A 16695-nucleotide genomic window follows, 5' to 3' on the forward strand; every position below is an offset into this window, starting at 1 on the left:
TTGCTGGCATTCTACCCCTTGAGCCATGCCTCTAGACCAGCATTTTCTTGGTTAATTGGGAGTAAGAATCTCATGGATTTGACTTCCTTGTGCTGGCTTTAATCTGAAATTGTCAGATCTCAGTCTCCTTAGTAGCTAGAATTACAATAGAGCTACTGGTTCCTGGCTCAAGAGCTTATTTTAAATTAAGAGGGGAAAAAAAAGATTAAATAGAGCAGGAGGCCAGTGGCTCCTGCTTGTCATCCTAGCTATGTAGGAGGCTGAGATCTGAAGATCACAATTCCAAGCCATCCTGGGCAAGGAAAGTCCATAAGTCCCTTATCCCCAATTCATCTCCAGAAACCTGGAAGTAAAAGTATGGCTCAGTGGTAGAATGATAGCCTTGAGAAGAGAAAAAAAAACAAAAAAGCTCCCAGACACACACACACACACACACACACACATTATGGTACAAGGAAAGATGTCACATTTTAGAGGCAAAACCACAGGTCTTTTAAAGAAACAAAGCAAAACATACTTTTATAATCAGATTGTCTTAATATTAAGGTAAAAAACTTCACTTTTATGATGTTTTTATTGATAATATATTTATAATAAGCATGAGATACTGTATTTTAATATGTAAAGTAATAACACAGCCATGCTTTCACATTGGAGTAGCTGTCTACTGCATGGCCACACTTCAGCAGAGAAAGACTTGCTGCCTCCCTCCCCCCTTTCTCCCCCCGCCCCCCGCCCCGTAGTGAAGTGTGTTTTGTTGCTTTGACCTCAGATTTATTACACATGGTTTTGGCCAAGAATAGTCAAAAAATAATAGGTGTGAAGAGAATGTTTTAAGAAAAATTCCTACAGGTGAACTATTCAGTGAAAGGAGAGATGATTTCAGTCAGTTTATATCATTGTGTGATCTGCCAAGTGTTTCCTTCCCCTATATTTTGTGAAAATATGCCTCACAAAAAGCAAATCATGCCTGGTACAAGATATGGTCATTCTCCCAAGCCAAAAAGAACGTGTAATACGTTTTAAGTGATACATTGAAAATTTTAGATATGTTGCAAGGTGGCAGGCATGTCTTTGGCAGAAGTTGGCTGGCATTATGGGAGAAACAGTGAATCAAACAGTACAGAACCCTGTGCACCCTGAGCATTCTTGGTATTTCCTCAGCTGTGGTCTCCTTAGGTCTGTATACCCTTGGATACTATAGGTCTGTTTAATTGCATATGTGGGGCAGTGAACTCATTCATTACTAGAAACTAAAGGTTCTGGAAATTCTGTAGTGGGTGGGGGCACACTGATACCAGGATTTGAACTCAAGATTCTGTTCACTCAGCACTCAGGATGCTGAGATTCCACACATGTGCCACCATGCCCCCACTTAGAACTGCTTTTGAGTCATTCCCATGACTTGTCTGAGAGGGCTCTAGAAGATTAGAATACAGTGGAGTCTGACTGGTCCAGTCCCAAAAGAGGGGCTTCAGGAGAGAGGTGCTCTCTATCTGTGAGTGCAGTTCACAGTTCAGGTTTTCTCCTGATTAACAGATGCCTAATTGATTTTCCAAGTAGATTACTATCTATTCTGTGGAATGATGCCTGTGTTTCACTGCATTTTACCCCTTCTTACAAAGTATGCTGCATATATATTTTTAAAATTAATTCATCTTTGGAGAGTTTCAACTTTTACCAAGTGCTCACCTGTAGAGAGTTCAGAGAATGATTCATTCTCTGAAATTTTGGTCATACTAATGCCTTTGAGATTTGTAGCTATGAAAAGTCATAGGTGCAACCTTGTGCCATGTATACTTTTTTTTAATATCGATGTGTGACTTAGGACATACCTCAGTCATGGAGAGCTTGCTTAGCACTCACAAAGCCCTGGTTCTATCCCTAGCATTACAAAAAATTTATAAAATCCAGTTTCAGCTGGGAAGGTGGCTCAGTGATAGAGTGCTTGCCTTGCATACATGAGGCCCTGGGTTTGATTCCTCAGCAGCACATAAGCAGAAAAAACTGGAAGTGGCGCTGTGGCTCAAGTGGTAGAGCTGAAGGACAGCACCCAGGCCCAGAGTTCAGGCCCCGCCACTGACAAAAAAAAAAAAAAAAAACAGTTTCAGAATTTGGGCATCACTTTAATCTTTAATTCATTTGTGTGTATTCCCATAGCTGAATACTAAATGAAACCACATAGAAATTCTTGAGTATATAAATGAATTCCTAAAAGAAATTGTAACTAAATCATTTTCTTTTGGTTTTTGGTTGTAAATAAAAGCAGTTCTTGTAGTCAATTGACATTTAGTTAAATGTTTATACTACACATAGTACTGTGCATTATATGATGCATTCTGTTAAATAGTTTTGGTACCTGTGAGAGGTAACTAAATTCTATATTATTCTTGATTGCTTAATAATTTTACAAATCGTACTCCAGCTAGAATAATTGATTAAGAGAAAAAAATTGACATTAAGACAGTGTGATATCTGGGTGCCCATTACACATGCCTGTGATCCTAAAAGCTCAGGAAATTGAGATCTGACAATCAGTTTGAAGCCAGCCTGAGCAAGCTTGAGACTCTTACCTCCAATTAGCCAACAAAAAAACTGGAAGTGGAGCGTCAGCTTAAGTGGTAGAGCGCTAACTTTGAGGGAAAAAAAAATGCTAAAGGATAGCTCCTAGACCTTAAGTTTAAGTCCTAGGACCAGCACCAAAATAAAAAAATAAAATTGCAGTTTATTTTTAAAACCACAAGTCTTTAAGTAAACACATTTATAATCAGATTGTCATAATGTTAAGGTGAAAAACTCAGTTTTTATGATGCTTTTTAAAAAAATTTATTGTAAAGGTGATATACAGAGGGGTTACAGTTTCATGAGTCAGATAATGAGTAATTTCTTTTTGGACAGTGTCACCTCTTCCTTTGTTTTCTCCCAACCCCACTCCCTCACAAGTTGTATAGTTCATTTTCAACATAGTGTATATTGAGTATGATGTTTTTATTGGTAATATATTTATAAATGCATGAGGTATTATTTTAATATATAAAGAAATATCCGAGTCATGCTGTCACGTTTTAGTAACTGTATACGTGACTTCATTTTTTAGGCATTTTTTATACTAAGTATCTTGAGTTTTTCAGATGATGAAACTGATAAAAATTTGAGAGGAAGGAAAATGATGGAAGAAGTGAAACTACTCAAGATGCACTGTACTCATAAATTGACATGTTGCATTGAAACTCCTTTTACAGTTATTTAAAGACAATAAAAATAAATTCTAAAAACTAAACAAATTAAAAAGTGTCACTTGGCTCTCAGGTGTAAAAGTGTGGTTGTAATTACAAATTAAAGATCATTCTGAAAGAGAAGTAGTTAACCAGGTATGGTTAAACAAGATTAAATGATTTATGGCCATTTTATAATATAATGACAGTCTTCATTTTTAAGCTACAATGTAAAGTGCTTTATTCTGAGATTAAGTATTGTGGCAGAAGCTAAAACTGCCTTTTTTATAACTGCCAGAATACAACCTCTTTTTCTTTTTTCACTAACAAGACTGCTTTACCACCACAGCCCACTCTAAGTAATTAAATCAATCCTTTGTACTTACCGTATTCTCTTCTAGTGACGGTACTAGATCTGATTATATGCTTCATGCATATTCAAAGTGCTGCACTGACAGCTCTTTAATGAGCTCTTACTTAATCAGTATGAACAATGTTCATCTTGTTCTTTTTTTCCTCCTGCATTAGAGCTACGAACAGTTGGGAAAAATGAAACATCCAGCATTCATTTGAAAAATATATTGTACTTTGAAAAGTGTCTAAGCTGAGGAAGTTGCATTCTGCCCTTTAAAAGTCTGATGGACAAATTGGATTACTAGTATTGGATTAAATAACAAATGGTTAGAGGAGAAATGAGAAAAGCTCACTGTGATCACAGGCTTTAATATTTTTTGTTACTTATAAAGCTAAAGGGGTCTTTAACCAGTTATTAAAGTCAGGATTAATTTGTAATGGTTCAGCTTACTGGCTTTTAAAAGCCTTTTAAATTTAAAAAATTTTTAAATCTCTAAAAACAATAGTGTAATGATGCCCAAGAAGAAACTTTAATTTTTTTATTACTATAGACTAAGTATACATTTCCATCATTATATATTATTATCTCTGATAGGCTTTTGTGATACAGGATTGATTTGTGGTTTAATTTAAATAACCTATATAACAATGTATGTGTCCTTAAATATTTATTGTTAGGTTTACTTCCCTTTGAAACATGATACTCTTTTATTATTAGCCATTTCCTAACAATAAGGGGAAAGGGGTATCTTTGTTTCTTACCTAGAAATCATAGGCATGAGTTAAACTGAAAATAACACAGTACCACATCAATATTATTATACTCAAGGAAACAGTGTTCCATTGAAGAAAGTAATGCTAATTTAAGAGTAGGCTGGTTGCTCCTACTATTGCTTGAAAGCCTCAATTATAGGTTAAGTTAAAATCAAAACAAAGTTTTAATATGTCTATATTTTAGAACCTATTTAGACTATGAATACAAGAATCAGATCTTTAATCAGAAAATAAAATATCATAAAATCTACACCTATTAATATTGCCCACATGTGTCATTTCACTGATCAAAAATATCATAAAATCTACACCTATTAATATTGCCCACATGTGTCATTTCACTGATCAAAAAGCTTTCACGGGGTACAATTGGCCTTTTTCCAAATTGCAAGCTTTTTCTCAGCTTTTTCTTTTTACTCTTTCTTCTTTTGTTACTACCCAGGGATTTGTGCCTATCGCAGCCTGTATCACATGACCAGTGTCAAGACATCACATGGTCCAAAGTGAATACAAAACCAGCTACCCTAAAGGAGAGATTAAGAATACTGTAAAACAATAAAGACTTTTGTTCAGGCTCTAAAAGAATCTATCTTAAGTCGGCTTCATACCACTCAGTTTTGACAGAATTTAATGAAGGCACATATCTTCACTATTCTCCCTAATGATAAACAACAGATGATTGTTTTATAGGGATGTTTAGAAATTCATGGTTTTTCTTCTGTACACAGACCAGCTTTTTGTATCCTATTCTATTTTTTAAATTTCTTCCTATTTCTATTAATGCAGAAATAGTTTTACTATGGCATGCCCACGGTTGATGCAAGCATTGAAAAGAATGAAGTTGATATTTGGACAGAATGAGAAAATAAATCATAGGCCAATGTAAATCAGCTCAGTGGTGTTAAAGAAACTTGTAATTGTGTATAGATATGATATATACATGTGTTTGATAGACATATCTATGTGATTGGAAGGAGATATGCTAAAGTGTAATAGTACTTAATCCTAGAAATGGGATCTGGGGTAGGGAAGTAAAGACGGTAGGGTTAGTGAAATAAGACTTGATTTTTTTTTTTTTACTGTTATACCTCTGTATTATTCTTTTATTCTGTATTATTATCTAAAGTATTAAAAAGAAAATAAAACAGGATAATAATGCTGTATATAGCTGGGATATTTAATACATTAATTTTTTAAATTTTTTTATTGTAAAGATACTGTACAGAGGTGTTACAGTTACATGAGTAAGGTATTGAGTACATTTCCTCTCAAGCATTTCCTCTTGTTATCCCCTCCTTTGTTTTTCCCCAGTAAATTCTTAATCTTATGAATGTTATTCAGAACTTGAACTGGTAATATTAAATTTTGGCCTAGCAAAGCAATACAGTCATGAATGAAATCCAGGGGGAAAATTTAAACAGTTATTTTGACTAGTATAATTTAGAAAAGTACAATTTTAAAAAGTAAATTGTGGTCTACTTTTGCATGAAGAATTCCAAGTATATATTATATTGTATTTTAATGGTAAATGTACTAGCCTTTAATGGGGAAGGGCGGACTGATTTAGTGATGGAATGGGTATGACTATTAGTGAACTTCAAATACCTCCAGTATGTAATCAGTAACTGCATAATCGAAAATACTAGATTATTTCTTTAATCAAATGTTTTCTGAATACTATATTCATTATAATGTATTTTATTTCACAAAGAGGCATTTTAGTAGCATGGCCATTTACATTCATTTAATAATGTGGAAATGGTTACCTTATTGGTTGATGAGTTCCAGAATGGTGTGTGTGTGTGTACATATTTTCATATATATATATATATATATATGCCTTTTATTTATATATATGAATATATAAATCTTATTATACTTTGCAGTAGGAAAATTTTTTAAAAGTAAATTGTTATGAGTGGAAGCTTTCATCCAGTCTTCTAATCTCTTCCTAGTTTTATGGTTCTTGTAATGATTTTTTTTAATGTTTTTGGGATTTTTTTAAATCATGATTGTATGTCTGTCAGCACTGTGAATTCTTCATTGAAACATAATAGCAAGTCAGCCTCTGGGGAGGATTTATAAGGTGGAACACTTTGTTTACAGTACTTAGTGTTAATATGATCTATTGGAATGTTCAAGGAACTAAGATATATATGCTGAATAGTACCAGCTTTAAAAGATTGAGTTATAAGTTTTTAAATACTGAATTCTTCCAGACCTTGAACTTCAGTCTTACAGTATAAGTAGTGAACTATGTAGTACTGAAGTAGCTAAAATATTTTTCATCTTAAAAGAATTGTGCTAAGTGATTATTTGGCTTGTAAAATATCATGTAATAAGAAGTTACTCTTCCTGAACTATAGGAAGGAATACGGAAGAAGAAGAAGCTATGATGCAAGAATGGTTTATGTTAGTTAATAAAAAAAATGCCCTAATAAGAAGAATGAACCAGCTGTCTCTTCTGTAAGTACTCACAACTATATTTCTACTGATAAATCTTAGGTTTGTGTTGTTATTGCTTGCTTTGGGGTTTCATATTTATTAAAGTTAATTGTGTGTTTCCTTAGAAATTATAGTATTTTGTATTTTTAAAAAATAGTAAATAATTTTTATCCATTCAGATAAGGAGAAGAATAGACACTGGAAAAAAAAAGTGTTTATGATGCAGAAAGTAAAGGAATAGGAACTGTCTTTGTGTAAGAAAACAATCTTTATAAGGACAAAAATGCATTTATCATATGTCAGCAATATTAATCTAAGAAAGATAAGAAATTAATTGAAGTGATCTTTTGATGATTGTAAAAATTAAAGTGGAAACTAGGCCATATGTAAACATTCTTAGTCTTTAACTTCACTTCAGCAAAAGATTTAATGCTTGTTCCTTTCTGCTTACCAGCAATGTTCTTATAGTATGCCACCTAGTGTGGGAAATGGCAAGCTTACTATGTTTTATTTTGGTTAAAGGGGGAAAAAAAAAAAAAACCTCTTAATTTTATAACTTCTACCTAACAAAAATTTAGTGAAACACGAAACTTGTCCAGAACTTTTTATTTTTCTCTATATTAAATTTGCACTGGCATTTTGTATTTCTTATATACTTTTTCACATGGGGTTTTGAATTTTTAAAAAGTATTTATTGTAAACTATGAAAAGTGTTTTCAAAAATGACCTTACACCTGGCACTTAATATACCCACCACTGAAGAATAAAACTATTAATGCTCAGATTAAAATATACTTTCGTGCCATTCAAAATTGAGGGAAGAAAAAAAGCACACTTGTAAATATTCAGCTGAGAAAGGATTTGAGTTTGTATATCATTTGTTTGGAGTGGCTTAAAGTTAAAGAGAAAAGTCAGTTCCGAGTCCTAAAATCAATGTAACCTAAAGGTTCTTTTAAGTGTTTAATGATTTAGTAATTAGCATATTGATGAACTTTTGCAACTTGCCTAGGGAAAAAGAACATGATTTAGAACGAAGGTACGAGCTGTTGAACCGGGAATTGCGGGCAATGCTAGCCATTGAAGGTAAGAAATGCAGTGATGAGGAGAGGTATGTATCTGTTCTCAATGTGATATTTAGAGTGTAACACACATCTGGTTTTTACCAACTCTGGTCTATGAGGTATCTACAGGAATTACAAATAATTGCCTTGGAGGCAGAAAGCAGTATCATCAATCTAAGGATCCTAATTCAGATAGATAATTATCATTATGTTTGCTACTATGCAGAATTACCTTAACTTTTGATTGAACAAGACTAAATTTACATAAAATAAACGTATAAAGAGTTAACTGATTTGGTTTCATTTGCAATTTAAAATTATTTCCTCTTGGGAAGGTTTAAGAAAATGTTCATTTTGATTTTTCATCTTTAGACTCTAAATTTTATCATATCATTGTTGTCAACTTTGGTATATGTCACTCTCCAGACTGTGTTGTAGCTATTAAGACTCACGAATTCCTTTTAAATGGTCGGTAGGCAAAGATGAACATGAGGGGGGGAAATGAAATATTTTGATACAATTTATAATTCATAGAAATGAATTGCATAGAAATGTTATGCATGGTTTAAAATATCAGTAAACATCAGTTAACGTAACTGTACCATTTACTACATATGATTAAAATTCACAGGTGTTACATAATACTCTTCTCTTTATATTTTTCACTGGAAAATATTTCTAGTTCAAAGAGTTCTGCCTAAAAGCTAATCCTTTGGGCTCTGTAAAATGGATCTTTTGTCTAATCAATGCAAATTGATTTTCCTATTCTATATTGACCTCTTAACCCATTGACTGTCCATGGTAATTTCATTCTTCACCTGATAAGATACCTGATCCATAATAAGTCGATTCTAATTAGTTCAGAAACTAGAAATCTTAGTTTGTAAAAGAAAGCCAAGTGAAGTATTATATTTTTAAAATATTTTAATATACTATTACTATCAAATATCATGTGTCTTATTTATCCTATACATACATATATATTTGTCCTATTTGTGTTAGTTTTATTTTTAGCTACTTTTATATCCATAATCTTATTTGATAAATACCACTGGTAACATTTGTATATCTATCTTTAGAAACTCGATTTATTTTATTTTAAAAGGCTCCAGTTAGCCAGTTTCCTTCAAATGGCTATCTGAATGTTTGTCAGAATTATTTAAGAAGTGTTGTAAAACTGCCATTGAAAGAAACTGTACAAATACATTAATGGGTTTTTTCCCTCTGGATGTAATGTTTGTGATCATAGTATAATGTTTAAGCAAGTGAAACACTAAAAAGGTTGAAAAGTATATACAGAAAACACTATGTATGTGCAAATATGGTGTATGCTATATAGTGTATATATTTAGCATTAAAAATAGCTTATCAAACAGTATATTCTTAATAGATTCATTGTACATTACACTGGAAATTAAGTATTCTTTAAAAAAATTACTCCTCTTCTCCTGTTTGTAGAAAAATAAATTGTCCTTAAAATACAACTTGATACAGTATAGCTGCTTTTTAAGGTAGATATTACATGTTGTTCTATCCCCCACACCAGTATTATTATTACCAAATACATCATAAAAGGAAGGCCTCACTCATCTAAAAGATAACAGTTTTATTGGCCATCCTATCCCTGCATACATACAAGTTTACAATCTTAAATAAGCTTCCATGTTAAATAATGTACCATTTTGAAATCATGCATGGCATTTGTATACATAGAGTAATAGTCATATTTTAAAAATACTTTTAATGCAGTTATTAATCATTTTGTTAATATTTTCTCTCCATAGTCCATCCTTCCCCCACTCCCCCTTCTCCTTCCTCTTCCACTTCCTTTTTCTCCATGTCCCTCTTCCTCTCCCTCCTTCTCCTTCATTGTAAATTACATTGTCCTGTGTGTGACAGTGCCTCCAATCTTACTGCTGGTTTTCATTTAGGGAAAGGGGAGACTTGAAGAAACAGAACAGCCTGTTGATTACAAAGAAAGACACTATCTTCCAAAGAGGCTTGTCCCACTGGCTTGGGCAGGACATAGGCAAAGCTAGCCAAGGGAGATGCTGAGCATTGTGAAGTTCAGCTCTTGGAATGGACACACAGGCTTAAAATACCACACACACACACACACACATACACACACACACACACACATACACACACACACACACACACACACACACACACACACGCGCGCGCGCGCGAATAGGCAACACAAGTTGATTTGGTTTGGCTTTTCTTTGTTTTAAAGTTCATTCTTCTTTTCCAATCTCTTCTGCTTGGTAATTTTAAGATTCAGTAATAAACTAAAATCTTTTAGAGTAAATCTGCTGTTAAAACTATTGATCAGGAGAAAAGCATAGAGTATTAATAGCCATAGCACACTGAAAGAAATATTAACTGCTTGGACTGAGAGCAAAACATACTAAATATTCAATACATCCATTCTTCTGAGAATCCGTAGTCACTTTGACCTGGTTTTCCACCTTTTTTCCTGAAGTGTATTCACAGCAGGAGTTTCACTCTACTGAGCTAAGTTGTAGGATCCCTCAAGCTAACAAACATCTTTTAGATACTTTTCCTATAGTTTTTTGTTGTTGTTGTTGTTCCAGATTACTTAATGCTCCCTCAGGAAAGATAAATTCATTTCTGCACACATTGGGGTGGGCTTTTAGAAAGTGGTATGTTCATTTTCTGCACAAGAAATGGATCTTCTCTGGGATTTTGTACATCTTGATTTATTCTTGGCTTAGAGTTTGAAGTGGGTGCTCTTCTAAAGGGATTTATGCATAGGTTCACTATTTTTGTAGTTATGGTTTATATGATAAGCTTTTTATATTTAAAATCAATATGTAATCCTGTGGAGGAGCTTATCCCCTAAAACCCCATTTGTAAATCTATTTTAGCTTTGTTACACAGCACAGCCACAGTCTTCCATAGATTGATTAGGTACAGCAGTAGAATCCTATCAAATGGCCTGTTCTGATGATGATGCAAACTCTTTCAGGATTGCTAGTTGACTGGAACTAAAGATAAGACTTGACTGCAATCCCCCAATGTGCTCTTTACAAAACTAGTGTTAATTTTCATCAAAGTGCTAGGCTTACTTATGGTGGCAAGGTTGAAGGTTTACTACAAGAACTTCAGGTCTTTTCTATTACAGTGTTTATGGTATTTCTCTTGCCTTTTTTTCCCCCAAGGTAATTACCAACTTCAGCAAATAAACTGACTCATGGAATGAATAATTTTCCCTACATATAAAAAAACTATTTTGAATTAACCCAAACATCTCAGTACAGATGGACATAAACAAAATCTCTTTATTTCAACACTTTGGGTCAAATGCAGCATCAAAACTTAATCCTATTTGTTGTGAGAGGATATGGCTTTTGTAGTGAAAGTACACTGGAATCTAAGTTAATCACAACCCACACTAGTCTGTCCAAGCCAGTGAGAGCATCTAGCTAGCTGTGACTGGTGTTATAAGTAAGTGACTAATCCTTTCTTAAAACACATAACAAGTAACATGTAAACTTACACGCAGACTTTTAAAACATGGCATGTATATAGGTAAAGGCATTTTAAAAGCACTTTTTTTCAAAGGGGATTTTAAAATTTTTTACTTAAACACAGATGTAAATCTTGATCAATTGTCAATATGATTTTTAATCATCAAAGTAGTAATCTACTTAATTTCTCAAATTAGTGTTCAGTTATACATAATAGGAATAGATGAGTGGATGAGGGTATTTGTGCATATACATATATTTGCCTATGAGAAACCAAATATAAAAGTATAGTTTGCTACTATAAAATCTATTCACACCGATATGTGCTCTGCAACAGACTATATAGTTATAGTAATGTAGTAATGAGATACTTAATAGGAAAAATCCAATAAATTTATGCTAGAATATTGTAATTTGTTAGCAGTTCAATTAGACCTAAATATCTTTAGTCTTTAGTTTTAAAATGTTCTTTTTCTAGTTATGAGAATGACCTTATCAAGATAGGAAAAAGTTGAGATTTTTATTTAAAAATTATTTTTAATACCTCAGCTTAAAAATGTTTCCTCACTTATATAGTTAAAATCCTAATTTTTCCAATGCTAAGAAAAACCTGGTATTTTTAAGTTACTAATTAAGGCCTTAAAAGTGACTGGTCAGATTTAGAGGACTAGTTCAATTTAAAAAATTATGTTTCCCATGTTCATTTTTTTTGTGGCTTAAATATTTCTATTTGTATTTTTGGAGTGTGGTAAAGAAAAATTATTTTCTACTCATAAAGTTATCAAATGTTTTGGAAGCCAAAAAGTATACATTTAAGCTTATAATCAGAATGATTCCGCCAAGTTGAATATTGAGCAGTATTAACCAAAGCTGGTAATTTAAATAATTATAAATTTTACTTGCTATTTTTTATTAACTCAGCAGAGCTTTTTTCCTGAATTAGTATTTCTAGAACAATTACCTGAAATTAGACTAAATGTGCTTAAAGATTTTCCCAACCTGGAGAATCTATTAATTTACTTTCTCTGTAGAATATGGCTGATTTAAGAACAAGAACCAAATTATTAAATTTCCAGCATTCCTGTTCTTAGTTGCATTTAAAACCAAAGTAAAATTATGATAGATTTGGCTTCTTTGTTTCTTTTTTGCCTATTATTAAAATTCTTTTACCAGAAAATACTTTTTATAGTTTATTTCTCTCCATGCTATAAAGAATTTTATTTCTAATACAATATAACAATCAGTGATTTAACATTTATTTTGTGATGTTTTGTATTAAATGTAGATAATTAACATATGGCAGTTTCATATATATGTATTTATGTGTTTGAGTTTATAATAAAGGAACAGTGATAAAATTGAATAAGCTATTTTAGCTTCTTAGAGTTATTCTAATCTTTACTGCATGTTGATGCATCTAATTTTTAATTTGTAAATACAAGATAGAATTCCCTCTAGCACCATTTGCTTTCATAAAGCTGCTGAGCAGTTTGCTGTCTTGAATAAATTTTGCTTTGGAGAGAGTAGGGAGGCGATTTGAACCAGCACATTCTTGTGTGGTTTGTGAAGATTCACATGGTAACCAGCGGTGTGCATTGTTAGGTTTATCTGAATAAGCACCAGCCATGTGAGTTTTAACATGATTGCCCTGGGCAATGGAGAGAGAAGAGAAACCCGAAAGGATTGCACTCCTCTGTTTTTTTGGAAACTGCATTTGCTCTGTGGGGGAGGGGACTGTAAGAGTCAGTGCCCAGGGTGGTTTTTTTTTTTTTTTTTAAACTGGTGTCCTGTTTCCCTCTTGGTCCTCATTTGTTCTGCTATCTGCCTCATCATCTACTTCTTCTTTTCATTGTTTACCTTCCTAATGAGGGAGGCGGGGTAGACTGAGGGTTGATTGACAGCTACAAGCCCTTACAGTCTGGCCAGAGAGCTGTTGGCTTTGGTTTCAAAAGTGTTTTAAATGTTCGATTTGGTCCTGTTTTTATTAAAGGAAACTGCTGCTCATCTTAAGGAAATTATCAGAGTAGCAAAGACTAGGAAATATATTATTGGGACCGAAACCTTCATAAAATGACCCTCACCCATTCAAAGAGCACTGCCCATTGGATTTTCCAACCTTTAACATGGAGTTTCAAAGAAATATGTAATTTTTTTTTCTTTTGCACAAGTGCTTTCATTTGAAAGCACCCAGCAAACGTCTCCAAATAAAAACTGGCTGTGATGCGATTGAGAGCTGCAGTGTAATATTGCAGAGCAAATTTATTTTTTACTTCAAAGAAAAATGCTAATTAGCCGATTCACTACTTTTAAAGTTATTGTGAAGCATATGGCGCCCAGTGTGAGATACATCCAACTGCTAAAATAGAGCGAAGAGGAAATTAGTGAAGAATGGGCTGTTTGGGGTGAGAGTGGGGGTGGGGGAGGAGAAGAGGTTCTTAGGCAGATTCTCGGGCCTTTTCAGAATGATTTTTATCTCCCATCACTGTTTCCCGCCTCCTCGTTTACCCACTCCCCCACCCCAACCAACCCCAGGGCCAACCTCTTCTGGCCTCCATTTCCCCTCCCCCACTTGGCCGGGATTCAGGTGCGCACCTCCGACTGGCCCTCAGCTCACACCTGGTCTCTAGTCGGTTCCCACCTTGCCTCTCCACACTCCATCTGTGGGAAATATTTCCAAAGTATGGTTTTAGGGGAAAACCTCACTGCCAAACCAACTGCCAAACTCCCCAGAAATACTAGCTAGTGGAGCTATTAGCTGGGTTTAATGGGAGATGTAAGGGAACTGGAAAAGGCGGGAAGGGGAGGGCAGGGCCGGGAGCTGGTATGCACTCAGGCCTTGAAGCCCATTAACTAGCCTCCCATCTCCTATAGACTGGCAGAAGACTGAGGCCCAGAAGCGACGAGAGCAGCTCCTGCTGGATGAGCTGGTGACTTTGGTGAACAAGCGAGATGCACTTGTGAGAGATCTGGATGCACAGGAGAAGCAGTGAGTAGACCTTGGGCCTTGAATTCAGTCATAGCCACCTGCCAAAGGGGCCCCCTAGAGAAGTTTACCGAAGTTCGGTTTAGAGGTCTCCGGAGGCCCAGTGCCCCGAATTCCTCCTCCTGGATATGGAATGCAGGGCAGGGGGAATGCTGCTCTGCTCTCCATGAAGAAAATAATTTTGTTCTCGTTTGTCTGGCATCCAGGGCAGAAGAAGAAGATGAGCATTTGGAGCGAACTCTGGAACAAAACAAAGGCAAGATGGCCAAGAAAGAAGAGAAATGTGTTCTTCAGTAGCCATCAGACCAGTGTCTCTCCCAACATTTTAGTCTTGGGCCCCCAGACCAGCAACAGACTGGTTGTTTCAAAAGTTAACATTACATTTGGCTGGATTATACTTCTGTACCATCATCACCACTTTAACTCCTTTCCAGATAATATACAGAACTCCAAACATAGCTCTGTTTAAGGATTTTTTTTTCTGTGAGTGAATACTTTCTTTTGAAATCATGTGAGATAGATTTGCACAGACACTTTGTGAGTAATTGATATTGGAGGTGTTCAAGAAACTGTTCAAAAAGAAAACACTTCCCGCATTATTTCCCCTCATTGTTTGATGGGAGGAAAATTTGAGACATTTCTGTTGTTGTTGTTGTTGTTGTTGTTGTTGGTAATAGCATAATGACAGTATAGGGGGGAGGGAGGCAAGGCAGGATAAGAAAAATGCCATGATTTTTTTTCCACTCCTGCCATCTGTAACATTTACTCTGTTACCTAAATTTCATAGTTAGATCATATTCAATCTACTTATTAAACTCTGTTTATTTACCAGTGAGGTTTTCTGCAACTGTTTTGCATTTCACAGAATTCCTCTGCTTTCCTCCAAAGATGGCCCTTTAAAAGGTAGCCTAAGACAAACCCTGCGATTTGCAGGTGATGAGAGGAATTGACATACAGCAGTTTACAAAGACAGTTTTATCATGGGAGAATCTGCCATCTTTTTCTCTGGATAATATTTATTACATCTTGGTTCATTCTTACATTTTGTTGTATCTCAACATTGGCTCAAGAATGCTGTTAATATTTATTCTGTATTGATAAAAGTCTGTCTTGCCACTACAAGTAAATCTTTCCAGTTAATATTTTCTTTTCTAGCATAGCACTGTCTTTTTTGTGAAAATGGTTATGTTTATTTATTACAATACTGAGTCATATATAAATTTTCAATAAAAGCAGAAACTTTCTTACCTGATACTGCTTGGACTAGACTGGAAGTTTGTGTATCCATAAATCTTTGCATGTGGGAAATGGTCCTCTGGAACATGGGGCAGGATACTGGATGGTATTCAGAGCTGGGTAAGTTTATACATCCCAGAGGAGCCCTGCTGACACATGGATGCAAATTGAAAAGTAATTAGTCATATTCTTAAGGAGTATAAACTATCTTCTCTTTTGGAAGGGTCATCTCAAAGACTTGAAGAAAAATTCTGATTCCACGCCACTGAAAGAAAACAATACGAGTATGATGAATTTTCCACATGACTTTGAATAGTTCCATTTTTGTAGTTGTATGAGGAAGAACTGTTTCCTCTGTTAACCAGCAAGTCTGTGGATACTGAAGTGAAAGGAAGAGGGGAATTGCTAGGGAAGGTGGACTTCAGGGAGGCGTGTGCCCATGTACCCCTGGGTGTAGGAGAGAAATGAAAGAGAACTTTTAGAATTTCTAGGCTGGGTGGGGGGGGAAGAAAACTGGCTTTCCTATAGCACTTTACATCATTCTCTAACTGGGTGTCCGAACAAAGAAAACTCCTTCAACAAGTCCAGAAACTTAAGACAAAAAAAAAAAAAGCATTTAGCTTTAGCCTAAGAAAATCTCTCTCCCTTCTCCCCTCCCTGCCTCGGACGTCTTCCCCTCGCAGACCTACATCGTGTCCGAAAAGTCTGCTGCCACTCCCCAATTGTCAATCCTTTTCAAAATTTAAAAAACCCACTTGCCCTGGTAAGAGTTCCTTTATGACACGAATTTTAAGTTACTGAAAAGTTCCCGGAACTAAAGGAAACAGGGTGTTTTCCCTCTGTGTTCGAGCCCGGGCAGAGCGAGGTGTGGCTCCCTGGGGAGGACTGAGACCCCTCACCCCCGGTTCACCTTCGGGCCGACGGGGCCCGGCGGCAGCCCGCAGCACCCGCCCTGTGCACGCTGCTTTTGAGAAACCCCTTCGGATGGGTCTCGAGAAAAAGCTGCTTTTTCCTAGCCCCACGCAGCCCCAGATCCACCAAAGGATAACCCCCTCTGGCCTCGGGTCTGCTAGGGTGTCTGGGGGCCGCGGCGGGCCCTCGCCTGGCCCTCCCGGCGCTGGCGGCGGGCT

The 16695-nt window shown here is 35.3% G+C and overlaps 1 protein-coding gene across 5 annotated transcripts in view; it reads left to right on the forward strand.

The window, feature by feature from the left end:
* Ehbp1 (EH domain binding protein 1) overlaps positions 1-15579 on the forward strand; it is a 283096-nt gene extending 267517 nt beyond the window's left edge. For 4 of the 5 annotated variants that reach the window (XM_013022530.1, XM_013022533.1, XM_013022528.1 and 1 more), the window contains 4 exons: positions 6710-6809; positions 7798-7871; positions 14218-14332; positions 14536-15579. In XM_013022530.1, coding sequence (XP_012877984.1) covers positions 6710-6809; positions 7798-7871; positions 14218-14332; positions 14536-14626 — 380 coding nt within the window. In that variant the 3' untranslated portion in view covers positions 14627-15579. The remainder of the gene's footprint in view (positions 1-6709; positions 6810-7797; positions 7872-14217; positions 14333-14535) is intronic. The other variant, XM_013022532.1, reaches the window with a different exon arrangement.
* Positions 15580-16695: the final 1116 nt, after the last annotated feature.

The sequence above is a fragment of the Dipodomys ordii genome, unplaced genomic scaffold (assembly GCF_000151885.1).
Source record: "Dipodomys ordii isolate 6190 unplaced genomic scaffold, Dord_2.0 Scaffold63, whole genome shotgun sequence".
NCBI lineage: Eukaryota > Metazoa > Chordata > Mammalia > Rodentia > Heteromyidae > Dipodomys > Dipodomys ordii.